At 31.5% G+C, this 27,685-nt stretch overlaps 1 protein-coding gene across 1 annotated transcript; it reads right to left on the bottom strand.

Moving 5' to 3' along the window:
- Window positions 1-23,873: 23,873 nt before the first annotated feature.
- Window positions 23,874-27,407, bottom strand: LOC127838134 (fatty acid-binding protein, liver-like). The gene is made up of 4 exons (XM_052365706.1): window positions 27,004-27,407; window positions 25,106-25,284; window positions 24,697-24,807; window positions 23,874-24,419 (listed from the first exon to the last, which is right to left on the bottom strand). The coding sequence occupies exons 1-4, from the start codon at window positions 27,080-27,082 to the stop codon at window positions 24,369-24,371; spliced, it is 420 nt and encodes a 139-aa protein (XP_052221666.1). The 5' UTR covers window positions 27,083-27,407; the 3' UTR covers window positions 23,874-24,368.
- Window positions 27,408-27,685: the final 278 nt, after the last annotated feature.

Raw genomic sequence — 27,685 nt, forward strand, 5'->3', positions numbered from 1 at the left:
TAACATAATATTTACTTTAAATGAAAATCCATTATGTTGAAACTAAACTAAATGCAATATTATGTAAATTATTAAACATTATTTTGATAAGACAAAACAGTATAAATACAAAATCTTGTCGGAATGGATAGACAAACAAATAATGGACCGGTTCCTTATCTTTTATACGTTGATTATTTTCGTTATATGTGTTTTAGTTGCTGTTTAGTTGGTTAGTTATGTTTGAGGGTTTGCATAATGACATGCACTTAGTTAAACATGCATACCAAACACTATCTTTACATAAATTCATTAAATACAAAATGACACATACTTCATGTAAATGCCGCAACATTAACAACAATATTGACTTTTGATACACATTATGATTGCCCGAACAAAAATTGTTTTAGAAACAGTAACGAAGTGCTTAAGACTTTTTTCCTATAAGTATTTTGGAGTTTCGTTATCCCTATAAATTAAATCATGCCATACTGCCTTGAGCTGTGTGAATACAGTAGAACATAGCCCGGTTCATTTCTTCAATGTTGTCATTTGTCAGTCGTTAGAAGCTGTAAGCGGTATAGCTTATTTATATTATGTGAGGGAAACATGTTTAAGACCTTTCTGGCCATTGGCTTGCTATAGACTTTTAGTAAGACAATGATTACTTCGGTGTTTATCATATTTATGTGTATTCTTCAGGGTATATTTTGACTATTTACAGACCAGCAATCTTACGTTGCCTGACAACATTTTGTTCAATTTAAGGGATTGTACATTTTATTGACTTGTTCTCATGTCGAACTTACAATGTATACACTTTTTGTCACATGTTCTAAAAGTAAAAGAGCACTGGATATTCAAGAAGCAAAATAACACTTAGTCTCAAAGTGCATAAACGTTTGTTTTTAAGTCTTTTATCATTTGAATTTAAGAAGTGCATAAAACGTTACAAACGCGAAACGATTGAATACTTGGAAGTGTTTCTGTTGTTTTCGTTATACTTTGTGACAACACATTGATCTTTAATGTAATGTATAAAAAGCAAATAATAATGTAACTGACCGGATAGCCGAATGGTTTTATCCAGACTTAAAGGTTAACGTTAGGTAAACGTTTTATTCTTTCTTATACAATACTCTTGATATTATAATCGCGCTCTTTGAATCCGATGTTTACATTAATCAATTTAAAATATTGAATGAAGAATTAAAAAAAACAACAACTCTTATTGGATGACTTGTTATTTAAAATCTTAAAGTTCTTTTTTCACCTTTAAGGATTCCGATTATACGTAGGATGTTAATACCGAATTTGTATAACAATTACTTTATTAAAAAGCCTAATGTAAAAATTAAAATGCTTCGTACACCATCTGTTCGTATTTCGAATAACTTAACTTGTCACATATATCCTTGTATTAATGCTTGCAACTCCATGCAGTATACATGATGTTCATATTTAGATAGTAGATCAATGAACTGAACATTAATATTTCATAGACAATTGTTCAAGCCGTGCATAGTATTGAAATGAAATGAACCCTTAAGAAGGATGCCATACATGAGCCATATTGATCGCGTTAAACTCGTTTAAGGGAGCACTTGTATAAAATATCAAAACAACAACAAAAATGTTATATATCATTAATTTAAACATGGCCATTCTCATTCAAATATTTTTATTCAACAAGTTGCGCATTTCAATTCTAAAAATATAACGGATGCTAAATATCAGTTCAAAGCTAGATGTGTTCAAAAACTTGGTATGCACATGCATTTTCCATGTGTAGTGAACGTATTCGTAATTACGGTTCATATTTTAACCGAAACAAATGGTTGTATCCGTCGTGAATATATTTTCTTTAACATCTCTACAACTAACGACGAACATTTCGTATATATTTGCTTAAGTAATTGAGAATGTGCAGTCACCCGTGTGTCCAAAATAGTTTATAAACAGATAGGCCATTTAAACATTGAAGTGTTAGACATGTTCGTTAAATGGGTTTAAAATGTCGTATCCATTTATTAATTTATTTTTATAAAAGTATTCATAAAATAAAGTTGGTTTAAGAAGTGTAAAGCAAACAATGGTACATCACGTTTCGGCACAGCCTTATAGAAGTTAAACGTATAGCTCTTGTTGCAAAAGAAACATCTGCTAGTCAAAACTTGTCTTACTCAGCAATTAATTATAAAAAACTGCATACTTCACCAATGAAATATTAGAAAGGTATACTATATGAGCTTGTCTAGGTGTGTGTTCTGCTGTATATTTCCTTTAAGAGAAGTAATTAATTGAATTCAACAAAAATATTTCAAACAAATTACCGTAGTTTCAGCTGGCAATAAGTGTGCGCAACCTATAGCCAATTATTTTTTCTACTGATACGAGAGTCAGAGCTTTTCTTCATGGTCTGACAAAACAAAAGCTCTCAACATTTAATCAATGCTTAAACAAGACCAGAGTTCCAACGGGCATTAAATGTGCGCCAAGAAAAGCCGTTTTATTTGTTAATGTTATTAGAGGGATTGTATGCTTGGTACAACCAAACAATTTAACCCAATATTGAGTGAAAGCTTTGACAAGGACAGTCAACATATTGATGATGTTTTAATATAAGTTATTTTATCGTGCATTATAAAGTTATTATAAAGTACAGCAATTGAATACAGACAGTTTAACTCAAAATTGTGCACATAAAGAATGCTGTTAATTCCATGTATGAGTCAAAATTCAATACCTTTTTAAACATTTAAGGTTAAAGAATATTCTTTATTCTTATACTTAATTTCAAGATTTGTTTTTATGGTGGGGGGGGGGAATACTGGCGCTGGTGTACATTGAACCGTTGTATGATTATATTGAAATTGGATCGAATTTAGATTCTCTGGTCTTTGCTTCCTTATAGTGTTTCATTATTCCATATATATATATATATATATATATATATATATATATATATATATATATATATATATATATATATATATATATATATATATATACAAAAGTGTATCCAACTATTTTAACATATCACATAATATTTAACATGGACGTCCTTCAAAAAGGATTTAATATTTACTGACAAGACAAAGATTGTTTCGATCTCTAAAAAAGTAGTGTTTTTTGTATATTGACCTCACTAGCTGGGCTAGAAACACGACAAACACGCAAAATTTCAACCGTTGAAATGTTATAGTGTGTTCTTCAACTTGTCTAAGGCCAGCAAAATATTAGTTATCAGACATTCCACAAGTTTAAGAAAATATGTATTTGTGATAACACACATATTTTCTCTTGCAATGTCACACGTTAATAAACCTCCTTGAGTCATGTAAGCCTAAATCGTAGTTACAGAATCCGAGAGATCTGCATGAACATGTCTGAATTGAATTCTCTTAGACTTTTGATGAACCTCCTAATTTAAGCCTTTTTGAAAGGTATTTTGAGTGTCAAATTTGCTATTTTTTACATTTCAGCAACACTATCCGGTGTCTTCTTTGTATTTTATATTGCATTTATGCTGATTTAACATGCAAGTATTGATGTATATAAACAGGTCACATCTAAACTTATGTTAAATAGAGTTACACGTAAAAACTAACAAAAAGTAGCCCCTCATCAGTATAAATATCCAAAGATAAAGCCGGTTTCATTATAAAAATATTTTTAAATGAAGCAGTTAAACCCAACAAGAACACTGTAAAAGGATAAAAGCAAAAGAGACCGGAACTGATCGACTTGTTTTAAAATTCTGTATAAAACATTGGCGAAATTATGGAATATAATCGAATACGTCCTGACTAATTGGTATGCACACGTAGGAAGCGCATACTCCGTAATGGGATAATAATATGATCGTTAGGATCAACAATAAGGATATTATACAGGCATTCGATACTCGGACCGACTAATGATAGGCGAAACCAAGTCCAGTTGTAAAACGTCATGATTTCGAATAAGGTATTGGCTATTCAATATTCATTAATAATTATTGCGCTATTTTATTTAAATAAGCATTTAATAATGATTAATACCATGCAATCTTCGCACAACGTCTAAAAATACTGAGATCAGATATGTCGACTGTCGTCGGCATCAGAGAGTTTGATCACCAGAATCTAAGCACATATCTTTCATCTCGACATACTATGATTTTAGTAATTAGATATGCGAATAAACGAGTAACGTAACATACGCTTTTGAATAATTGTACACGTATTTATCACAGTGATTGTTAAGGGTTTTTTTTTTCACTGACAGTAGTTTTATTTCTTTGAATATGGTAATAGCTCATGTATTAACGTCTTTTGATTATAATAATTGGGAAATATACACGTATATATCACAACTAATGCCTTCATTTTGTAAAGTGAGCAACATTACAGGACAATTAAATTGTATAGATAACAAGCGAAAAGTGACTGATCATATTTATATATTTAGATATGTGCGTGTCTCTAAATGTCCCACCGTTTTATTCCTTTGTTGAGTTAAAATGAAGCTTTTTGTAAGTCCGAGTGTATCCGACGTTTATCAGAAATGAAGCGCGTAAGATCGGACTAAATCGTATTCGATTCATACAACACACGTTCATGCACATAATTGAAGGTGAATGGTAGTTCAGCTTTAAAGCATTTTACGAATAATGATTACACTACTCAAACAGATCGCATATGTCTATGTGTTACAAGAAGGAAAACAAATCTTGTGTTTACGGAATTAAGCATTATCAATATCAAAATTAATTTTATTTTTACAAACGAACATCGAACACTATTGAAATAATTTGACTTTATATTTAAGTGCAGCTATAAATTCCGACACTTATTTGCGCTGTATCCTTATTATAATGCTGCATTTTAATTTAATATATATAATTAAGATCATATTTATATACCATTTTATTTATTGAGTACTTTAATTTAAAACGTCTATGTCGTCCGCTATATAATATAGTATATGCAATTCTGACAATATATGACATATACCCACTATACGAGTCATAGAATACTCGAGGACAGTCAGGTGATTTCAATTAGGTACTTCTACAATACATCAGATTGTAATTCTGTTAGTACACGAACGGGACTTTTTCAAGAATAGTTAACCACACAGTGTATGTTCCATTTCAGTAAGCATAGCCTGTATAAATGTTAACGAAACAGCCAAAACCGGTTAGAGGTAAGCATATCGTGTGTTTGTTTATTCAATATAATATAAACAATCTTAAACGAAAACCACAACACATGCAATTATATGCTTAAAAATAGTTTCATGCTATTCATATATATTAATTGGTACAAAACACAGCCAATATATAATAACAAGACTGTCAAAAATAAAACGGCACAAGAGCGATCAAAATTTCACTATAGAAGACTACACAAATTATGTTACCATTTGGCGGGCCATTTTGTCTTCAGAAACATTATTTGAACGCACGCTATACAATACTACTCAACTTTGTAACACATTGCATGCTTAACAAGTGAATCTCGCAGTTGCAGAGCAAACTTTGCGCACACTTTTCCCAGTAGCTGTATGCTATGATTACAACCATCTATAAAAACACAGCGAATTATGGTATCTGACAAGAATACTTTGTTATATTGACGCAACTACCTTCAAGTGGAACCATCAAGATATAAACCTTATTATATGGTTCTTATATATATGACAATGAACCATTTGCTACACAATGCGGGAATTAAAGTACAAGTAGGATTTATATATTTTTAATACATATATGTATAAATAATGTGACCCCGGGACATTGACAGTTTTAACCGAAATAAATAAATTAAACAAACGTACAGGATCACCAAAGGCACATATGGTGATACTTCACGCCAAATATAAAATACCTTAGCCTTGTGACTTCAGGTAAGAAGTTATTTTAAAAATGTGCAATATAACAGTCTATATAAATAATGTTTCCCATGGAGCGAGGCCTATTTTGACCACAAGGACTAGATATGAATAGACTTTGTAAAAAACGCAATACGATATTTCGAGCCATATTGTTTGACTTGCGATATTTTAATTTTAGCATTTTTACAATTTTATTTTAAATCGTGCATCATAAAAATGTAACGGAGCACGTTTTAAGCAACTTTTTAATATGGGGAACTACATTTTATTCTTGTGAAGTTTCCTAAAAATCGGTTTAGCGGTTCAGGACAAAATTTCGTTCGAATGTAATGTTGACGACAAAGCACGACGCACGAGGGACAAATAGGTCCCAAAAGCTCACCCTTCGCATAACAAAGGTGATCTTATATCATACGGTAATAAAAATGCTGCAAAATAATACATCGGATATTTATACACATTTAACAGTTTAGCAGTCCGAAAACAACAGAATGGTTGAAGATATAAATGGACAATATGTTCACTTTTCCGAGATGTTGACAAGTTCAACGGTGCACTTATCCTTTTATTCCGAACCATTAAGGAATACGACATTCCGGTGTTAACATCGATTTTAAACCACTTAAACCTCTTGAGTATTAACCCGTCATACTCAAGATGTTACAAAGTCAACCTTTGTGTTTTGATGTATAACGTCTCTCGCTATTTGTGTTGATACAAATGATTCAGATAAACCTCGAAGGCATGCATTTTTATGTTCGTAGCGATAGTAAATGCTTTTGATTGTGAATATTATAAAAAAGGGAATATTAATATTGTATCGTTAGATGTCAAACTCAATAAGAACGAAATATGGAAATTAATCGGCCAACACCGATGAACTGTATTATGTTTTATCATAAATCTACACATGACATTTCCTTTGAATTATTAAAAATGACAATGTATGTTGAAAATAATTTTTTAAATAGTATCTTCTGAATAAAGAACACAATGAAACAGATGATCGACAATGTAATGGGACCCATTTTTATGCTGTATTCAAATAGAGCGTGTCGTATTTATTGAACATATCATTAATTTGTTTGAACAACTTCGCGTGGGTTTTATGCAGATAATATTCCTACATACCGTATTTACTTGTCCCAACGGTTCAAGAACAGTAGATGTTTGAAAATAAAGTATTGTCTATACGCAAAATACGACGCAAAACAACCACCCATCACAAATATCTACCACCCATCACGAGTACTTTGTGCTGAAGTGGGCTAAACAAACCCAGTCAGTGATATCTGTATTTGGAGTTGTGGTTATAACCAACCTCCGAGCAGAAATATGACTGGAATCAGCATAGCTGGATCAAAGCCTTGCTTTCATAACAAACCACGTGATAATAGCCTAGCTTAGTGGTACAATATTTTACCGTTGTTTTTTTCACTCTTTTAAATTAAGTTAATTAATTTTGTTATTATGAGCCTGAACTCATACACTATTTTCAAAATATAAGATAAAATGATAGTATTTTCATAATATAGTACTTCAACACAAAAATAAAATCCTGCACAATCTGTTAGGATTTTCTTGTAATGGCAGAGATTGTATGTGATAGCAAGGAACGACAACTATGCTTTGCGTTTTGGTTATAACGTGTTTAGACATTACTGATTACATAACAAATTTGAAACGCACATCGCATGTCTAGACACTTTCTGTTAACTTGACTACAGAGACGAATTCCTGAACTTTGCAAAATATATTAACCATCGGTTTATCGATGGTTAATTCTTGATGTTGCATAAAACGATATAAATTCCAGATAGATAGTTATGGCCTTAAGGATATTCGATTTAAAACTCGTCTGGTTTGCGGATGAGGTAATCACGTTCATAAACGAGTGAGAAAGAAACACTGCACAAACTAATACAAGTTTTTCTTTTTTATAAAATATTAAATAAAAATTGCAAAACGACAAAACTTAAGTTGAACAAAAATTAAAGATATAGTAAATAGTGTTATCAAATTATGAATTAACAGTAAGCAATTATAACTTCATGCCACTCTATTTATAGTAATGAGACTAGCATAAATAATTTTCAAGAAAGTCTTTATTTATTTTTCATTAAACCAAAATACAAGAATGTGTGATTAACAATTAAACGCTCCAGTATACATTCAATCACTTATGTAATCAATCTTTAAATTGACGATATTTTTGGGTAGTTTTGTTATTTAAATTTGCTGTATCTTACTGTCGATTTGTGCCAAACTGACTCCTCCATGATAAGTAATAGGTCGGTCATTTTGGCATTTCTGATTCGCGTTCTTGGAACTCAAAGTTAAAACAACCCATTGGAGTCATTCAGAACTTCCGCTCTTATTAAAAAGACTTCAAAAGTTGAATATTGTTAATGACAAGGGGTCAATGCAAGAATAATGCTATTTAATTGCATTCTGAAAATATTACGCATATTAAAAATGTGCGTAACTGAGCGACTTATCAACCGAGGTATTTACATATGGCAAAAAAAAATGAATTGATTCGGTTTTCATGCCACTAGACGTCATACATTTGGACTCAAAAAGAGATTCGAGCCAATCTACTGTTCGAAGAAAACAAACAAACTGCAATTTTCATGACCGATATGAATGCACGGGAGTTTATTAATTGGTCTGTAAACACAAAATTATAACTTTGATATTAACATAAAAACAATTGCATGTAATATATACACGTTGATGCACACATCAGTTCTATAGAGCGAAGCCATATATAATATTTTAACGAGTATGGACAAAACAATTGTTTATGATAATATGTCCTTGTACTTCCAAACATGGCTACATTTTAACACAGTGTTTACCTTTTATTAAATTAAACCCTGGTTAATAGTGGTTATGTATTGATGCATTAGTTTGGTATATTTACCCCAAAACCGGGATACATTTAACTTAAGAATACAGTCTATACTCTAATATGCCCCAGCTTGGTATCGAACATGGATAATTTTAACGTCTGGTTAGTATTTTACATTTTTTTGAAATTTACCCGGCCTTTGTATCACTGGTCCAGATTAAATCATAAACAATCCAGAAATTATTTTCAATACAAAATCCGATTATTACGCTTTATTGTGAAAATCTGTGAATATCGTAAACTTAAAATAACAAGTTGGTTTACTCTTTCTTTTGTACAAAAAAATAGTATTATGTGTATGTGCCACGTTAACTAGCATTAAGAAATAATAATATGTGGACGGTGCACATTCTGGAGTCTAATATGAAAACAATACGCTAAATGATACATCAGGGACGTTCACAGTTTCATAAAATGAGCGCAGCGTATCATCACACAACTAATGCACTTGTAAAAACGAATGCGATTGGATTTCCTAGAAGTATTTAAGACACTGAAAAATGATGTCTGGTGTGTGGAAAACTCATTTAAGAGAATAATGTATTATTTATCTTTAAGTGATTTTTTAAATGAAGATCAGTAATACCACAGAAACATAAGGTATTTTCGAAATATCAACTTTCAGTTGGTAATGTTGGTGAACTGAGCACACGTTTACCGATATTTTAGATTACAATATTGTTAGGTGCTCTTCTAAAGTAATAAACACAACATGTTATGTTAATTTATACACTTAAAATGCCAAAGTAGATTGTTTTAAATCATCTGCAGCAATCAACAAGGTTTTTTAGAACTCAGATATAATTTTGTATGTAAGGGTAAACGGCAAACGAAGATATTTTTTCTTCTTGTTCAACAAATTCTATAAGATGATATATATAAGCTATTCTAACATGTTAAACATGTAATATACTATCACGAATGATTTGTTTGTACTTATAATTTTACCAACGACATTTACAAAAAGTAAAGAAGTCATTAAGGATTAAAACCAAAGAGCAATTTGAGAACTGATAGTAGACATGATGCCTTTAACCAACTAAGCTTTCCGGAGTACGGTTCCAAGCGCACAGCAAAGTTATTAGATACTTTGACGTCAACATATAAAACAAACCCCCAATTTGTTTATTGAACTCACTTAGTAATATAATTAAATAATTGCGATGCAATGTAAATATTGATAATGATTGCTAAGTTTGTACTTAAAATGTGGAATAAGATGAATTATTCATTTAGCAACATAATGTGTAATATAAAGGTTTAAACCTTGTTCTTGCAATGCGCAGAAAAATGAACGTTTTTGAATTAAACTTGAGGTCAGATAGAAGTTGAGCAGCTGATACTGTTTCCAGGCTCAATCTAATTGAATCTTTGGGATTACCATGTTTTCGTAATGAACGGTTACATTTCAATATTGTACTATCGGGATTTCCGTGATATGCGGTGACAAATGTGATAAAAGCATGTATTTTATTGCCACGTGTGCGGGTTATTATATGTTAACTTCCCAAGAATATAAGGAAACAATAAAGCATTAACATTTTCCATACCAATGAGATTGCCGACAGCACGACGTTCTGGTGTTAACAATGTTTTCGCCGGTAAAGCTATGGTAAATAAGCACAACCAGTTGTATAAGTCGTATAAAAAATGAATCGAATATGAATTTGAAATCCAGAGGCCCTAACCCAATTAAAAGTTATCAATTGTGATTCAATTTACATGTAAAATAATGTAACATATATTAATTGAATATTAAGGGTTTAAATAAACGTTTTCAAAAATTAAATAAATAATCATTGAAATTATAGAAGAAAAGTAAAATTGACCAAATTTATACCAAAATAAAATATGACGACAGTTTCCGCTTTTATAATTTTTTTTGTAAAAACAAGGCCTCGTTTAAACGAAAATTAGCAGTAGATAGAAACACGTCCCTTATAAGACTTCATAGGCTAACTGGGACGACACTTAACGCGAATGAATCAAATCCAGTTTTCCCAGAGCGCGACCCATACAAAGTACAAATGTAATAAAACATACTTGTGTCGAGTTCGAACTTATGACATCCGGATTTGAAAAGGTTTACATCTAAACCAATGGCCAAACCGTTAGAAGGATTGGTCACTCAATGAAAGCGATCAACTATCCACGTCAAGGACTTAACACGAGACCTATAGTAACACTCTATATAAGTTTATTGTTAACGATAGCAAACAATTTTTGACATTATTATTTGATAAATGACCTTTACCAATCAGACAATTAGACTGAAATATAGCAACGATTATGTTCCGATTAAAGTTGATAGAACAATTAGAATGTTTGCATATTTCTCTCAATATAATGAAATAATTAAAGATACGATTATATGTTACGCCACATGAGAACAAGTTTTTCTATTTCGCTAAATAATGCTGTTTAATGTTTAATATTACATATGCTGTAACATCTTATTTGAAATGTATATTTCACATTCTATAAATAACTGTTCATGTTTTTTTTTCTAGAGATTGATTTTGCTTTATTAAACAGTTTTGATGTGTCGAATCAAAACATGTTTTTACACCACAATTTTGTTGCCATAATATGTATAAGTTAATTTGACATATACGTTGGCACACTTAGGATTGTTTTTATTGTCAGCCCAAATTAGATATTTGTATGGCACTTGCACTTTTAGTATTAGTAATAAATCATTACTATTTATTACATCAACAATCTTAAATGCTAGTATGGCATTTGAAGCCAGGAAATACGCTATGTTAAATTCACCAACACGGTTTATATTCCCAATGATTTGCATAGACCTTTTCAAGGCGGTGACCACAGTTGTTATCATTTTTAGGTTAAGTATTGCATGTATTGAACTGTATCGTACACTTGTAAAGACAGGTCAAAATATTTTATATTACTGAAATCATGAAGTATGATAGCATAATGTTTTACGACTTGTATAAATATAAAATCTTTGTAAGATGATAAGAAGTTACTAATTAACAAAACACACTTATTGACGCATTTAATATATCATGTTGATGTACACAATTCATAATAAAATAATTAATAAATACGAACTGTCTAATGTATAAATGTAAGGCCTAGCAATTTCTTCTTTAAAGCGTGGTCTTTCTTTTCGAAATCCTAATTTGTCACAACATGTGCAGTCCTTTATTTAAAGGTGTTTTTTTGTTCAGTATCCAGTTTTATTTGGAAGTATATGATTCCTTGTTCTAAATTTGATTATTGATTTTAAGAGCTTTTAATGAGTTTTTGTAAAGATTTGTTTCCTAGTAAAAAATTAAGTGGAGTGAGCTGTTACTTTAGTTATTTAAAGCGAATAGTCGTTCACGTTTTATCGGGTTTATATTTTGCACTATTTAGGCTTACCAATGTTTACTAACGTGAAACCTTTACGAATTGAGTCTTTATGATGTATATCTACGTGTTTTATATATTGCACCTGCCGATTCCCATGCTCATTTTTTTGTATTCTTATGATAATTCTCAAAGTAATGAATTTGATGTAAATTTAAATTAATCCAAAGGAAACGTATTTTTAACTTGAGACACCAACTCGCAACCAGGAAAAAGCAGGTATATGAGCGATTTTGATTTTGTTTCTGTCCCAGATATTTAAACCCTAATTCAACGATCGAATAGTGACCCAAGTACGAATCGATTCGGATACTACCTGTTAGATATATGCTCAAATATGCGTATCGCGAATGAGCGGTTACATAAAGACCATAACATAGGTAAGATAACGTGCTATACACACAATGGTGAAAGCCCAGTGGGTTTAATATTAACTGCGTGTACCAATGTCAATGATATTTTTAATTTTACCGTTTACAATTTTAAGGAAGTATCTAATCATGCGCCGCTAACATGTGATTTTCGCACGAATGACACTGTTTCAACTAGCTAGGGGATAAATGCAACTGTGTACGGGATATAACGTGCGATGTCGCAAATCTGGAATTACGCAATTTTCGCAAATGAATTCAAACACTGATCCTAATCATGCAAAATAAAGGATTGATAGGTTCTGAAAAAAATCAGAAAACCTGGTTTAACGATGAGTGTAAAAACAAACATATCCAATATACAAGAGCTTTATACGAGTACAATCTAAGTAAAAATGCACGTTCGCGCAAGCAAATAATTGCATTGAAAAATGATTACAAGTAGATTTATACGTGAAGGAAAAAGAACTTAAAATTAAACACTAGTATAAGCAAACAAATTAATAGAATGAGATGGAAATCAACTGTGAATTTTAAAAATTGTTTTAAAGTAAAACTACATCACAAAACTCGGATACGATACTGTTAATCGAATTGCATAATTATGTTAGTAAATTAGCGTACGAAGGCGACATACATATACATTTGTTTGATGCATATACTTTCTTAAGTGAATTTGATAATAAGCTAAACACAGAAACTTCGTACACCGAACTCGTCAATCCTATATCGACAGAAGAAATTACAAGGGCGCGTGACGATGTTATATATGAATATTTTTATGAAACAATTCATGTACATTGTAATCACCAAGACATTAGAAATATTGTATAACAGCATACTTAATTAGAAGCGTTTTCCACGTAGCTGTGCATTCTGAATTTTATTATAAATAAAAACAAGTGGATACATATCAGCCTCAAATTACTATCAGGGAATTATTTTAATAAGTTGTTTTGCAAAATTCTTTACACGCATATTAAATTAACGTCTTGAACAATCAGCAGAAACAAATGAGATTCTAACGGATGCACCATTTGGCTTTTAACCAAACTATTTCACGGTCGATGCAATATGTATTCTAAATGCCCTTATAGAAAAACAGTTTCAAAATTAACTATAGCAGCTTTAGTGACTACCGAAAGGCATATGCTGTCATCAATCTCGGTCAATTATTGAATACAAGAAGTAATGTGGGCATTGACGGTAAACTCTTATCACTTATTCGATACATTTAAGATGAAGTAAATTAACACGTTAACTTTTAACACATGGGTATCTTACATGTACCAGACATATGCAGTAGAAACGACGTCTTATTTCATGGGTAGATAAAGTTGCCAATATTGTTTTCGCTCTTTATAAGCGATATCGAATGAGATTTGGAGAATTGAATACACGCCAGAATTACAATCGATCAAATATTGAGATATACTTGTATGTCTATTATAATTCGCTGACGACGCTGCTTTGTATTCTTTAATAGAGGAGGGTGTTCAAGAATCATGAAACAATATAGAAACCTACTGCGATAAGTGGAATTAACGGTTAACGTGGAAAAAACAAAGGACATGTTATTCCGAAAAGGTGGTACAATATGTAAAACATTAAACTGGACAAGTAAAATTAAACAACTAGAAATTTTTAACAATTTTAAATACCTTGGATTTGTCATGTCAAGTTGGGGATCATTTGTGCCAGCAACAAATACACTTCATGACAAAGCATTTAAAGGAATGCATTCTCTGTTGTTAACTTTGTATCATCAATCAAAACTATAAACTGAGGTTTTGGGATATATCAAAGCGGAAATTTTGTAAAATATTAATAAATATATAAATGCCAACAAACTCATCATCGCAATATGCCGAAGTTGGTCGATTCCTCTTGTATTTAGACAGATATGGCAGGATAGTTAATTACTTTTGAAATTATATTCTATAAAACTGGGTTATTGTAATCTGAAATAAATTTTACTATTTTAGAGATTACAAAGTAAAAGCAAAAATAAAAAAAAACAATTATCTGAAATAAATTGTATTATTTTAGAGATTACAAAGTAAAAGCAAAAATAACACAACACATTGGTCATCGATACGGGACATTTTACGATGTATTGCTTTTCCCCGAATTTGTGATTTCTAATATATTTAACCCGTTACTTAAACAGATTACGAGATCAGTATATCACTAACTGGAATATGAGACTCAGTTGTATCACATCATCTATTTCTAAGCTATTATATAAGAAATAAAAACTAGTATTCGAAAGATCTTCGCAAATTGATATTGTTAAAAATCAGAAGCATGGGAACAGTATTGCAAAATTACGTTTGTCGTCTCACCAATTACATAGAAACGAGTAGAAACAAAAACATTGTCAAAAATCATCGCAAATGTAAAATTCAACCTAGATGATATCGAGGATGAATATCACTTTGTTCATAAATGTCGTTATTATGCCGATGTAAGGAATACATTAATTCCAACGTATAATAGATCTCGTCGACATATGTTCAAGTTTATCGAACAACTTAGTATTTTAAACAAAACAGTGTTAAGAAAACTAGCCATGTGTTGTTTACAATGCTTTAAATTTCGATCAAATGTCTTTAATAGGTAGTATAAATTATATATCTTTCAAAGACAATACGCAGAGAAAAATTTAATACTTGTTGCAATTTTAAAATAAGTATTAACATTATGTGGTCACTATGTATGGACTTCATCCATAGAAAATTCTCACGAAAACATGTATTTTTTCATTCTTTTTTATATTCATCTTCATTCAAAATGATGTATATTTTGTATTTAATTTAAACGCATGCTTATAATGCATATGTATGTTTATGACGATGAGTTGTATATATGCTTTATGTCAAAGTGAACTATTATGTTCTGTTCTGTTCCGTTCTGCCATCCACAAAATACGACACCGAAGACGTTTTTACATAATTCAAACTAGTTGAAATACAGAATTTTGCCTGGTAGTTTTACCGGAATTTCATTAATTTTTAGATTTACTTGAAAAGCGATACTGGTTATGAATGTATGACCAATATTCCAGACTCTACTAAACGAGCATTAAAATTGTAAGACCGATTGGAATCGGAAGCCAATTTATTGTATACATGGTGTATTAAATCACATTAACTCGATATACAGCTTCAGAGAGGACACTGCTTCCGATGGACAGAGATCAATAGTTAAGATATGACGACCATTTGCCAGAAACAGGATTTAGTATTAGCAATATTTTAAATTGTAATTAATGGTTCACTAATACTGTACATCCTCACTATTTAACTCTACCAGTTGTTGATTTAGTAATTTATTCATCAGGATGTCTGCGCCTCCCATGTTAAGAGACAATCTAGTTAACATCCATGCAGCTATATCTCTGATAATATATGCAGAACATCCAATAGAGGGCAGTTTTGAGGTGACATTCAACGTGTGCTGTTACTGGTAAAGTTATTATCAATGAGTGCAGAAAAAGTGCTCCGTATTTAGTTATGAATGAATTATTATTCAATTTGCCTTCACTATGTGTATATAATTACCGTACTTTAGTTATCAATATCCTTTGCTGTGTTGCTAAGCACATAATGCTCGATATACGTGCAAACTTATTTTTCGAAGTAAACTGTTGAGTGTCATTTCTCAGGATCCCCATTTGCTTACATAACACTAGTCTAATTGACGAAATTATAGTTATCGGCGTATGCTTTCGGGTCGTAAGTGAGACAATTTCAGACTCATTAAACTGAAAGTACAAAGAAGATATTAAGCGTTCGTTTTGTAATGATAGCACATATAGAAAAATAGTCATATACAATAGTTAATGTAAAATAAGATTGATAACAAACAATAGGGCAACCAACTGACCAGGCCGTCCTAATGCATTACTGAACGAGTTTTTTTCATTTCCTCTAAAGCTTAATTAAAGTACTGTATTGATCATTACCATTCGCATTAAGTTCACTGTCTTTTTGTAATCAGGAAATAGTGCTGGCGCAAAAGATGTAATACAGCTCTCCATGGTGACATCTAATACATGCCAGCAAGTACGGATATGGTAGTTTTGCTACCAAGTCCTTGCTCTAGATTGAAATTAATAATTCCCATTTTTTTAAGCTGCTTTCATGATAAAGAACCAGTAAGAATTGCAGTATATCGGTCTTTACGCTGGTATTGTTTCACTAAGTTGGGATTAACCATGGCTAAAGGCGCCCATGACAATGAACTACAAAGTTATGTCTTCCAATAAAATGACAAATGAAGCTTACTTAAGGTAGCGCACCCGTAATGAGCACCTTTCTAAATATAATCTAATGTATTATTTTTTTAAATCAGCATCATTTTACTGAACTACATTCAACATTTTTAGGTAGGCTTTCCATGCTTTTTAAAAGAATATACTGATTTTTCCAAAACCACCCCCACGCTCGGCTTTAGTCCAGCTTATTTGCTCCCCTAAAGTATATGAAAGTTCCATAATTCATCCAGATTTCCAAATATGGGTATGCAGTTGGAGTGTACAGATGCAGTAAAGATATTTAAAGTTTAAACAAAATATATAAGTATTTTTTTTACAGACATTTTTTTGTATGACTTGTTATCTATGGATGAGCGCCATGAAATGTAAGTGGTTTCAGCCAAATAGAAATTGGGTTGGTTAAAAACAAAGTGCCATATAATTCAAAGTAGTATCATTTAAGTAACATTTTGAGCTTAGGTTTTATAGATACACTATATACAGCAAAAATACCAAGAAATAGACAGATTTACCGTTTACTTTTCTAAATAAAAATAAAAATGCAACATTTTTAACAATAAACATAGCTCATATGCTAATAAAATCAAAGTACGTTAGAAAAGAAATAAAACGCGTCGCAAAAAGTATGCCATGTCGGCAGGATTCGAAACTGCGCGAGAAGATCCCAAAAGATTCTAGTCTATCGACTTAACCACTCGGCCACGACAACTTCACAATACAATGGCTTAAATTAGATATCCATATGTAAACAGGTAAAAAGGCTCTTCGATCTTTGAAGAAATCGCGAAATCGTAATTTTCAGATGATATTATGATCAAAGTCAATATTTATTGTGAAAATACTGTGTTATAAAGGAATTACGTAAACACATATCAAAATTCGAAGTTTGCAAAAAAATATAATTCATCTCTCGGAAATAACCGATCATTGAAGATCGGCAATGATCGTATAATAAATCGCGGGAAATCATTACGGGAGCGCTACCTTAAATATTTGACATTTCGGATCGGCTGGTTTGCTGATGCTTTATAATAAACGTTTGCAATTGCAACAACGCCTTACTGAAACTTCTATCTGCAAATTACACATATACTAGTTTCATAATATATATGTATATATATTAAACTGACATCAAAATAACTTAATTACACAGCTATTATTACTATCCTGAGTGAGGTATATTATATATAACGTCATGCAGTGAACATTTTTTACAAACTCAATTGTAAGATATTGTTGATATTCTTGAAATGCGATTGTTCGCCTTTTGATAAAATATTACACCAACGTATGAACACAGGAATTCATTGTATAAAGTCAGCATACAAACATTGCTATAAAAGTAAAAAAAAGCTTTAAAAAATGTATATCTACTTAAACCAAATCTAATGTCCGATCATTTCATTCAGCAACTTAATAATAATAAGTAAATAATAAATAAACTTAATAATAACGAAATGGTTTGGATACAAACAATTAAACGTAAAATTATACCATTTTATACGGAATTGACATGTTCTATAAACAAAGCCTCAGGCATTCAATGCAATCGATCTGATGTAAAAAGGTTTAAATAACAATGTAAATATAAGAAGTGAAGCTCCAGCTGCCGGAGCAGTATTGCAAACCAGATGAAAGCATATTGTTGGTTCATAAAGCAATAGCGCTGGTCATAATCAAACTGCGCGTCTATAAGTTATTCCTGTTTTTGTGTGTGTCCTACTATGTTTATAGTTCCCTGAAACAAAAGCAATTTCGTGGGCAATATTGCGTCTATTGGTAACGCCTGTTCCATTATTTTCAGACACTCAATTACCCTACATACTTGTAAAAATAACATATTCAAGTTTAAATACTGTTATTTACGATTATTGTACGAGTATCTCTTAACATTTATATTCGAGCAAGTACACATATATATGAATTGCAGTAACATATGCTAAACGTGAAATATCTAGCTGTCAAATTTTATTAATATATTAGGTGGTAACCAATAAAGACATCTACCTGCGGATAACACTTAACGAAAGAATTAGCATACGGAATGTGGGTGTTAACGATTTAGTCAGGATATCTAAAAAGACAGTACCATAAATCATTAGAAAACAAAAAAGTACAAATATCAGATGTTTTATAAGAATATAACGAAAGAACTTACAAGATCACATTTTCACATCATTTGCAGATAAAGTGTAGATTAACTCAAATCGCATTAAAATCAAATTAAGCGTTTTATATTTCATGCTGCTTATCATTTGCAGTTTTTATTGCGAAATAATGTGTCCAACGGTTAATACAGGATGACCTGCGAATCCGTTCCAAATTAAATTAAATACATGACATGCCTTTCCCTATGTTCGCATGAGCGTTGGAACATAGAAAACACATACACATTGTGTTAAATTTATTACACGAAATCAGCAAATACCATCAATTGTTGGCGTTCAAGAAACGTTATTAACTAGGTTATGTTTTGTTGTCATTGATTCTAGCAGACCTATACATTGTTTGGTTATAAATGATTTAGAGTAAAGGGTGGATGTATAATTGTTGTCGAACGGCAAACGTTTTTTAATCTTAATCTTTATAACAGAGGAAAGGTTCGATATGGAGGTATATTGATGGAGATTATTAAACTTTCTATCTAGATTTTATCAAAAACGTTGATTCCCTAATAACATGTTGTTGTCACAATATTTAAATCATATTTTTATAATAACGCACGATATTAATTTTATTTGCAAAAATAATCTTTCACCATATCTGACCGATTAATAATACTAGTAAGTGGAACATAACTCACTTGGAAATTTAGCAGTTTGTGGTTCGCCCAATTACAGGATAATCTGGGACGACATTTTACACACATGTATTAAACCCACTTTTTACAAAGCACGGTCCATTTTTACTACATTCATAATAAGTATTCTGTTCGATAGATGATAATAAGATGTATCGGGATTCAACAATAATTCCGATCATTAATAAATTACAATATTATTTTGAATACTTTCAAATCATCAAATTCACACGTGATTAAAGAACATTTTGTATGTTTGTGTCTCCCCAACGCGGTACATTAAAAATATATCGCCGAATGTACATGCATTAACTATCTGTCTTCTGTGTAAATGTTTGTTGAATACATTACTTATTATCAACAATAATTTTGCAGCATGAAATACTTATGCATTACATGTTTGCAACCCAGGGGGAGTTCATTGAGTATATACAGTCAGTGTTCCCGACTATTTCCTTATGTAATTGATAACAGAGACATAAATGCTGTCACTACCAATATGCAAAGTTAATGTTATATATATCACAGGTTTATTAGTTGAGTGTCTATTTCAGTTTGTATACTGGAATGAAGGTTTAACGGACTTATATTTTGCCGAGTATTATTTGTTTATGAAAAGAATATCAACATATTGCACTGTACGAGTAGGCTTCAGTGTTATAAAAGCACAAAACAAAAACAACAACACAAACCAAACACATACACAGAGAAAGACAGACATAACATGGTTCATGGAAATAACCTAACTTAATATTTGAAAAGTTACAAACTCTGGTGTTGCAACTTGTGGCTACTTTTCTGAACCCTGGTTAAAACTATTGATCTTCATTTGTTCCTGATGTTCATTGTCACGAATGATATTTTATGCGTAAACTAACAAATGATGTTGCTGATTCTCTAATGTCCATGCTCTGGTCTGCGATTATGCAATAAGACTACTTGGCGGTTTTGACTTCATGCAGCAACTGTTATGTCAGTGATTCTTTACTAGATACCAACGCGGTACATTAAAAATATATCGACGAATGTACATGCATTAACTATGTGTCTTCTGTGTAAATGTTTGTTGAATAAATTACTTATTATCAACAATAATTTTGCAGCATGAAATACTCCTTGTCACGAATGATGTTTTATGCGTATAGTAACAATTGATGATGCTGATTCTCCAATTTCCATGCTCTGGTCTGCAATTATGCAATAATACTACTTGGCGGTTTTGACTTCATGCAGCAACTGTTATGTCAGTGATTCTTTACTAGATGTTTGACAAAAAACAAAAAAGCTAAACCTTGTAGCACCACCAACTTGACAATAACGAGATCCCTTTAGCGTTCGATTCAATGACAACATATCCATTAAGGTACGATACCCCGGCGTAAACTGAAGTACAGGTATAATCATAAGAATTTCCTTAATGCGAATGAGTGCATTGCCTGAATAGCGTTTGAAAATATTGGTATGGTTAAAATTGGTTCCGTAGTTGAGGTGCTTTAGATTGTGTTATTATCATGTCATGGCATTGTTACTAATGTCGTTTTTGTTAAAATAAAATAACACAATTAAAGATTACGAGGCAATATGTATGTTAATATATTTAAATGTAAATATAACGTTGTGGTAAATGCTTAAATTTATCTTTTTAAAACACAGATACTGTTTTATAGAAATATTACTATTGTTCAGAATCACGCCTTGAATATTGGTGTCATATGACTTGGTCGTAAACATGTCACAATAATCATCAATCGGTTATCCGACAAGCCTAAAACGAACATTTATATCGTTAAGTATTCCGTAAATAACTCAATGGTTTAAGAAAGAAAATCTATATGTTAATGTTTCCGATACAAAGAAAAGTTACACGGTGCATATAACCCTTATTGTTTGAGGCATAACAGAAAACGACATTCCAGTTCAATGTTATCTTGGATTTGTTAATCTCATTTAATCCTTAAGATATGACTGCGATTTTATGGTGTGTCACAAACAACGTTTCTTTTCCGTAGAAACAATATTGATGTTATGTTAATTCATAGGCCGCTATGAAAATATTCTCTTTACTAGTATTATAATATTAAAATAGGTTTTACACATTATTTAACATATGCCATAAGCTTACGGCTTAAAAGTCAAAGCGTGTATATATATATATATATATATATATATATATATATATATATATATATATATATATATATATATATATATATATATATATATATATATATATATATATATATTAAAACAAATAACAAAGCTGGTTACTATATAACCAACAGTACTGTTTTTAACATGAACCGAGAAATATAAGTCAGCATCAGTTCAAGCGTATGTATTAAGTTGCAGGCATAGTGTCATACTCTTCATACACATTGTTTTGTTTGCTTAAGCTGTTTTTTCTTAAAACATCGTTAATTTGTTGCTTGTAAACCAATACACACGTGTAAAAGACATGCGGTGGGTAGCACATAGTTTATGTTTTGGTAATCGTCTTTGTTTTAACTTATGCGTCATTGTTTTGGTCTGGTTTCTGCATAGATCTTGTTAAAACTTTGTTTTAATTTTTATTAATTTTAAGTGAGCAGAATATCAGAAAGTTGTGGATTGTCTCCAATTCTAACACGGCACGCGACTTGTTTTCTATAGACAAAGAAGGAAATCAAGTGTGGGTTATTCTGCAATAAACTATGGGCGGAGCTTAATGCTTCGAAAATAGTTCCGAATAAATAAAGAAAATATTGCTGTTAAATGCACGTGCTAAAACACGCTCTAAAAGAAATGTAATAAATGTAGCAAGTATATAAATGTAATGAAACACAAATTGTATATTTGGTGAAAAGTGGCGTAACCACGCCTGCAAAGAATGTTATTTGTTAAGAAACGTAATTAAGAAAATATTTATAGCATGTCAGCTTTTCAGTTGCATCAATAAACGTGACGTCATTTAGTTTCTATGATTGTTGTTCATAGAAAGTGAAAGTGACGTCATTTGCAAAATATTTATGAATAAAAACGACGTCATATGTTTGTACAATTCAATGACGTCACTTAAAAGTGAACGTTGTACTAAGAAGGGCGGAGTATTGATTAATATAGTTCACGTCCAAAAGCTTGAACCAAATCAATCAGAATCGTGTTAGAATCGAAATAATATTTTTCAATGATGGTTTGTTGTCGAATAACCCACAGTAAGGAGTATAGATGCGTGTTATCAAATCACGAGTGCGAAGCACTGGTGATTTAATTCCTAAGCATCTATACTCCTTAATGTGGGTTATTCGACAACAAACCATGAAAGAAATATATTATTTCTTAAACAACATAGGATAAATATGAGTTATTAATTTGTTTTTGTTGTCAGATAATCAATGTTCAAAATCATCTTAGCAAAGCCAATTTCAAATTTAACTAATCTTATATTTAGGTAGCATGCAGCGATTAATGTTTTAGAGAAGGTCATTGCAAAATGTTGAAAGATACTTGCTTATGTTGAATGTCAACATCATAATCTCTATCAGAAACATATAATATTAAAACTATGTTTACTTGATTATGGAGGCGTTGAATACTGAGTAGTATGTGTATATTGTTACATAAGGATGATCATTTTGAAATAATTGTAGTTTCGTTAAAGTATGAAGCTCTGTTTCTACCCAATACTTTCCATTGACCTTCTCAATGATGTATCCCATGCATTATTAATTTCTTTGCGTGTTTGTGCGGTGTCTAGTGAGTTTGGCTTTTGGCAAACTCTTTGTTTTTTGCCAATATTAAATAATATAATTAAACATTTAGTTTTCTCTCTTCCTTGCGCGTCTTAAATTTCATTTCGTTTATATTTAAATAATTAGGAAAATATGTAATATATATTGTATATACACTTATGTTTAAATATGGTAAATTTGTTAAAAATACACTACCAAGAGATGAATTTCTCTTACATTAGGTTATCTATAAAATGCTAATAAAAAACTGCTGCGTATCGGCTTGGTGTTTCAATTCTTATTTATCTTTAAAATAAGTGTTGTATGTATATTTGTTCAATGTCCAATCACAGCAATGGAGACTACATATGTTAATTTACTAGTATTATGTATGTGCATGTCCTTAACTGATTTATATATACGTTAACAATTTATAAGCCTGGAAATTCATATGACAACTAACTTAAGGGCAATATTTTTAATGCGTTGAAACTCTTATGGGAAGACTAGCGTATACTTTCAGAATATTCCAAAATATGTTTTTAAGAAAAATCAATTTCACTAGAAGTTTTCATGTTTATTACTGCATTACATTGCAAAGAGAAAACAAGAATGAACACGACGGTGCTGTTTATACATGATTTACAATAAATATGCATTTTTAATTGAAAAGAAGCGACCGATAGTATTGATTTAATGCGCAACAATTGAACATAAATAACATAATGAACGAACATGTACTATAATTGTTGGTCTCATAAATGTCTCTCACCGGATGAGACGTTTTTGTTTCCAAGAGACGTTAGTAATATATGCCTTTAACATAATATTCTTTAAACATTTAGGTCGGACACCCTTAAGCTGAAATGCTTCTTTGAACACAATTGCACAGTAATGTTCTAGCTATTCTCACATACTCTAGTCATTAACTTACTTTGTTAATCTCAGCTAAATTCGAATCATTCAGTATTCGTCACAACACAAAATCCACAAGACAGCAACAAGCGTACACGATTGTTATAGTTTGCTCAAGCAATGCTTGATTGTATGCATCATTTTATATCCTGCAATACTGGGATTTCATCTGCAGGAGACCAATTTGTGTTACCTGAAAGGATAAATTAATTTAAAATCTAAGTTTGAATCTAACATTCAACCATTTTCTGAAAAGGTAAACACAGCGTGATACCATACTTTGCTCAATCTTAACGAACACAGACAAACAACAGTTAGTGTACTTTCGTGATGTTAATACTTATTTTGTATTTAGTATGAAGTGCTTAATGTTATTATGCATAGTTTAGTCTACGAATAATGAAACGGCATTCATTAATAGAAAAAAGTAGTAGACCCTATGACATTAAATGACCGGGCCCATAGCTTACCACAACCATTTTGCCGCCTTCTATATGTCTAGTAATATGCATTTCCATCCCTTGCAAACCTTCATCGACATGCTTTTCCACAAATCTATCACCGTCAGCCGTCATTACACTCTGTTTAAAAAGAAAGTTTCTCAATATGTAGGAAAATACTTTTTGCACCTTTCATATTAATAAACGATGATATAATGTTGTTTGTACTGTACTTGAACTTATAGGAAATGTGATTCATGCCATAAAGGTCCAGCGAATGTTTATTCCGTTTTAACTCATGACTCTATATAGTTTTGATTAAAATAAAAACAACGCACGCAGCAGCAACGTGGCAACAAGTTTGAACGTGGCTGACAATATGTTATTAAGTATAAAATGATTGGTGACTTAATAAACGATGAGATGTTATATTGCAAACCTTCATAGGCGAGCCGTCAATAGAGGCAGATTCATAAGGGTCCCCGAGTTTGAAGCGGAAGGTTCTGGAACCTGGTACTCCCTGCATGCCGACGTCTATCACCCACTGATCACCGTCTTTGTTGTACGTGATTTCCGTTCTTGCATTCTTAAAGAATTCCTTCTTCTCTATCGGCAAAACTGACGAGAAAAACGCCAGTAAATGTCATTATGATCAGATCAATAACAACGAACTTATTTACTTATGAAATAATACGCTATATTGTTGATATATATGTTACTCATAATTAATACACATTGTGGGATGAACAAATATAAATTTCGTATTTATTCAGGATATATTAGTTACCGATTTCGTTATGGTAAAAATATATTTACTGTAAAGCGCATTTAGAAACAGATATGTTTACAGGTATTTTCCTTTGTTAATGTGCAAACCTATGAAGTCAGAATATTACAATAGGGATCACAATGTGCAATCCGCAATCGTACGAGTAGATGCAATACAGAACACAACATGCGTGCCTGCAATTCCTAACGCATTTTTATAACCACAGGCATTTCATTCCACGCTATTACTGTGTACGTTCGAATGCGCGGTATTTGTTGATACGTTCCTGCATTATATTGCAGGTCGTTAATGTGTGCAGCAAAACGTGTGTGTATTTTTTTCAAGACAATCCACTATTTGATGTCGTGAATCATATTATTGTACCTTTTACAATCTCGTCAAAGAACACCAGGTGTGTTCATGAAGTAATCACGTATCACGAAGAATGTATGCGCAGGTATAAATTAATTTACGATAACAAACGTTAAAGAACTATTACAATAAACGATGTTAATTATAACGACTTATACGTTCAAACCTCAAGGTTACATTAAAAGTATATTAAAAGTAGCAAAGTACGAAGCGTATAGAAATGAACAAAAGCTTGTTTTTAAGATTGTACATTTTCCATACCCATTACTTATTAAATCAGATAAACTTATTCAATTTTTTTTAATTGGCTTGTGTAATTGATTGATATTGTTAGTTTATAGTCGAACTAACTCGAATGTTGGTTCGAACCTTTCAAGTATACAACTAGTGTTATTCAATATATAATACAAAACAATAAATTAAGCTTTTTCCCAATATTTCTTCTAATTCATTTAGTGCAGATTGACCTTTTTCAATCTGCCGCGAGACGTTTGTTCTAAACACAGGCCATTAATCTGAAAATATCCTTATATCACATTAACGTTTACCTAAAGCGATTTGTCATCTGACATCTGTGATCAGGCAAGTAATAGCCATTTCACAGGTAGTGGCTTTAATGCCAGTGTATCTTCGATATTGTTTTAATGCAAATATAGCCTCTGTTTTTTTCTTCAATAATTTTCAAAGAAAATATGTCATTATGTTTAGATTAAATTATAAAGCACTCATTACTCTATAATTTCATATTAATCTTCGTGCATTAGGTAATCGTAAACGTTATGCTTAAATAATATTAAATAACAGAGATCACAGGGAAAATTATAAACGGCATGATTTTAATGTCATTTCCTTATCCATAACTATCATGTAATTAAAGTAGGCGGATTGTTATGAAAGTACCTACCTTGACCTTTAATAAGCCGTACTGTTAAGAACGTACCTTCCATGTAAATATATTAGGCGCTATTTTAGTAATAAACCATCCATTAACGTAAATACCATGACTTACGTATGTTGAGTGTTTTATTGTATTGTTTTGCCCTCTAATCTAGATAATTGGTCAATTGCCTTTAAGAACAGCAGATGTTGATAAGTATATATCTACTGAGTTTCATTATTAATATATATATGTTCTATGCATTCTATTTGAAATAACCGTAATTTTGAAGGCGTTTTTCATTTTAAAACTTAAGTACCTAATGCTGAAGCCATTTCATCAAATCCAACTTTCTCTTCTTCTCTCCAACTGCCAATGAATGCGTCCACACCAGACATTTTGATTTGAATTTCTTCTTGTGGCTTTTCTATTAAATATCCAAACTGCGGCACTCAACAATGTTCACACCTTTGCGAACATTAACAAAACGTTAACCCTGTTCTGGCAATAGCCTTAAAAATTAAACGCTGTATCAAACTTGATAATTCAATATAAAATTCTTGCAAGTACTGCACGTGCTGTGTAATGCTTATACAGCTTCGTTTGTTCATTTGATACTACTGATTTCACCGCGCGCGTATCATTGAATATCCGATATTGCACGAGCGAACGCTCGGTGTCTGGACTTAAATAGCCTTGTGATACTGTCTGCTCCTCTCAAGCGCTGTCGCCGTCGGAAACATAGGTTACCACGCATCTCACTTATTTTATACACTTCATCCAATACACCCATTCACCTGTTTGCAATGGATTCGTCATCATAATTCAAAGGAAACCATTTTAATACGCGGTAAAAGAGGAAAGGAACGGTCTCCAGACAATGCTCATTTGTCACTCTAAATATACATTTTTATTGAGACTTAATACAATAACTTTCCCTGTCATAATAATTAGAATAATGCCATGGTATTTTATGATCAAACATAGTTTTTCAAAGGTAC

Source organism: Dreissena polymorpha, chromosome 7, assembly GCF_020536995.1.
Source record: "Dreissena polymorpha isolate Duluth1 chromosome 7, UMN_Dpol_1.0, whole genome shotgun sequence".
NCBI classification, from domain to species: domain Eukaryota; kingdom Metazoa; phylum Mollusca; class Bivalvia; order Myida; family Dreissenidae; genus Dreissena; species Dreissena polymorpha.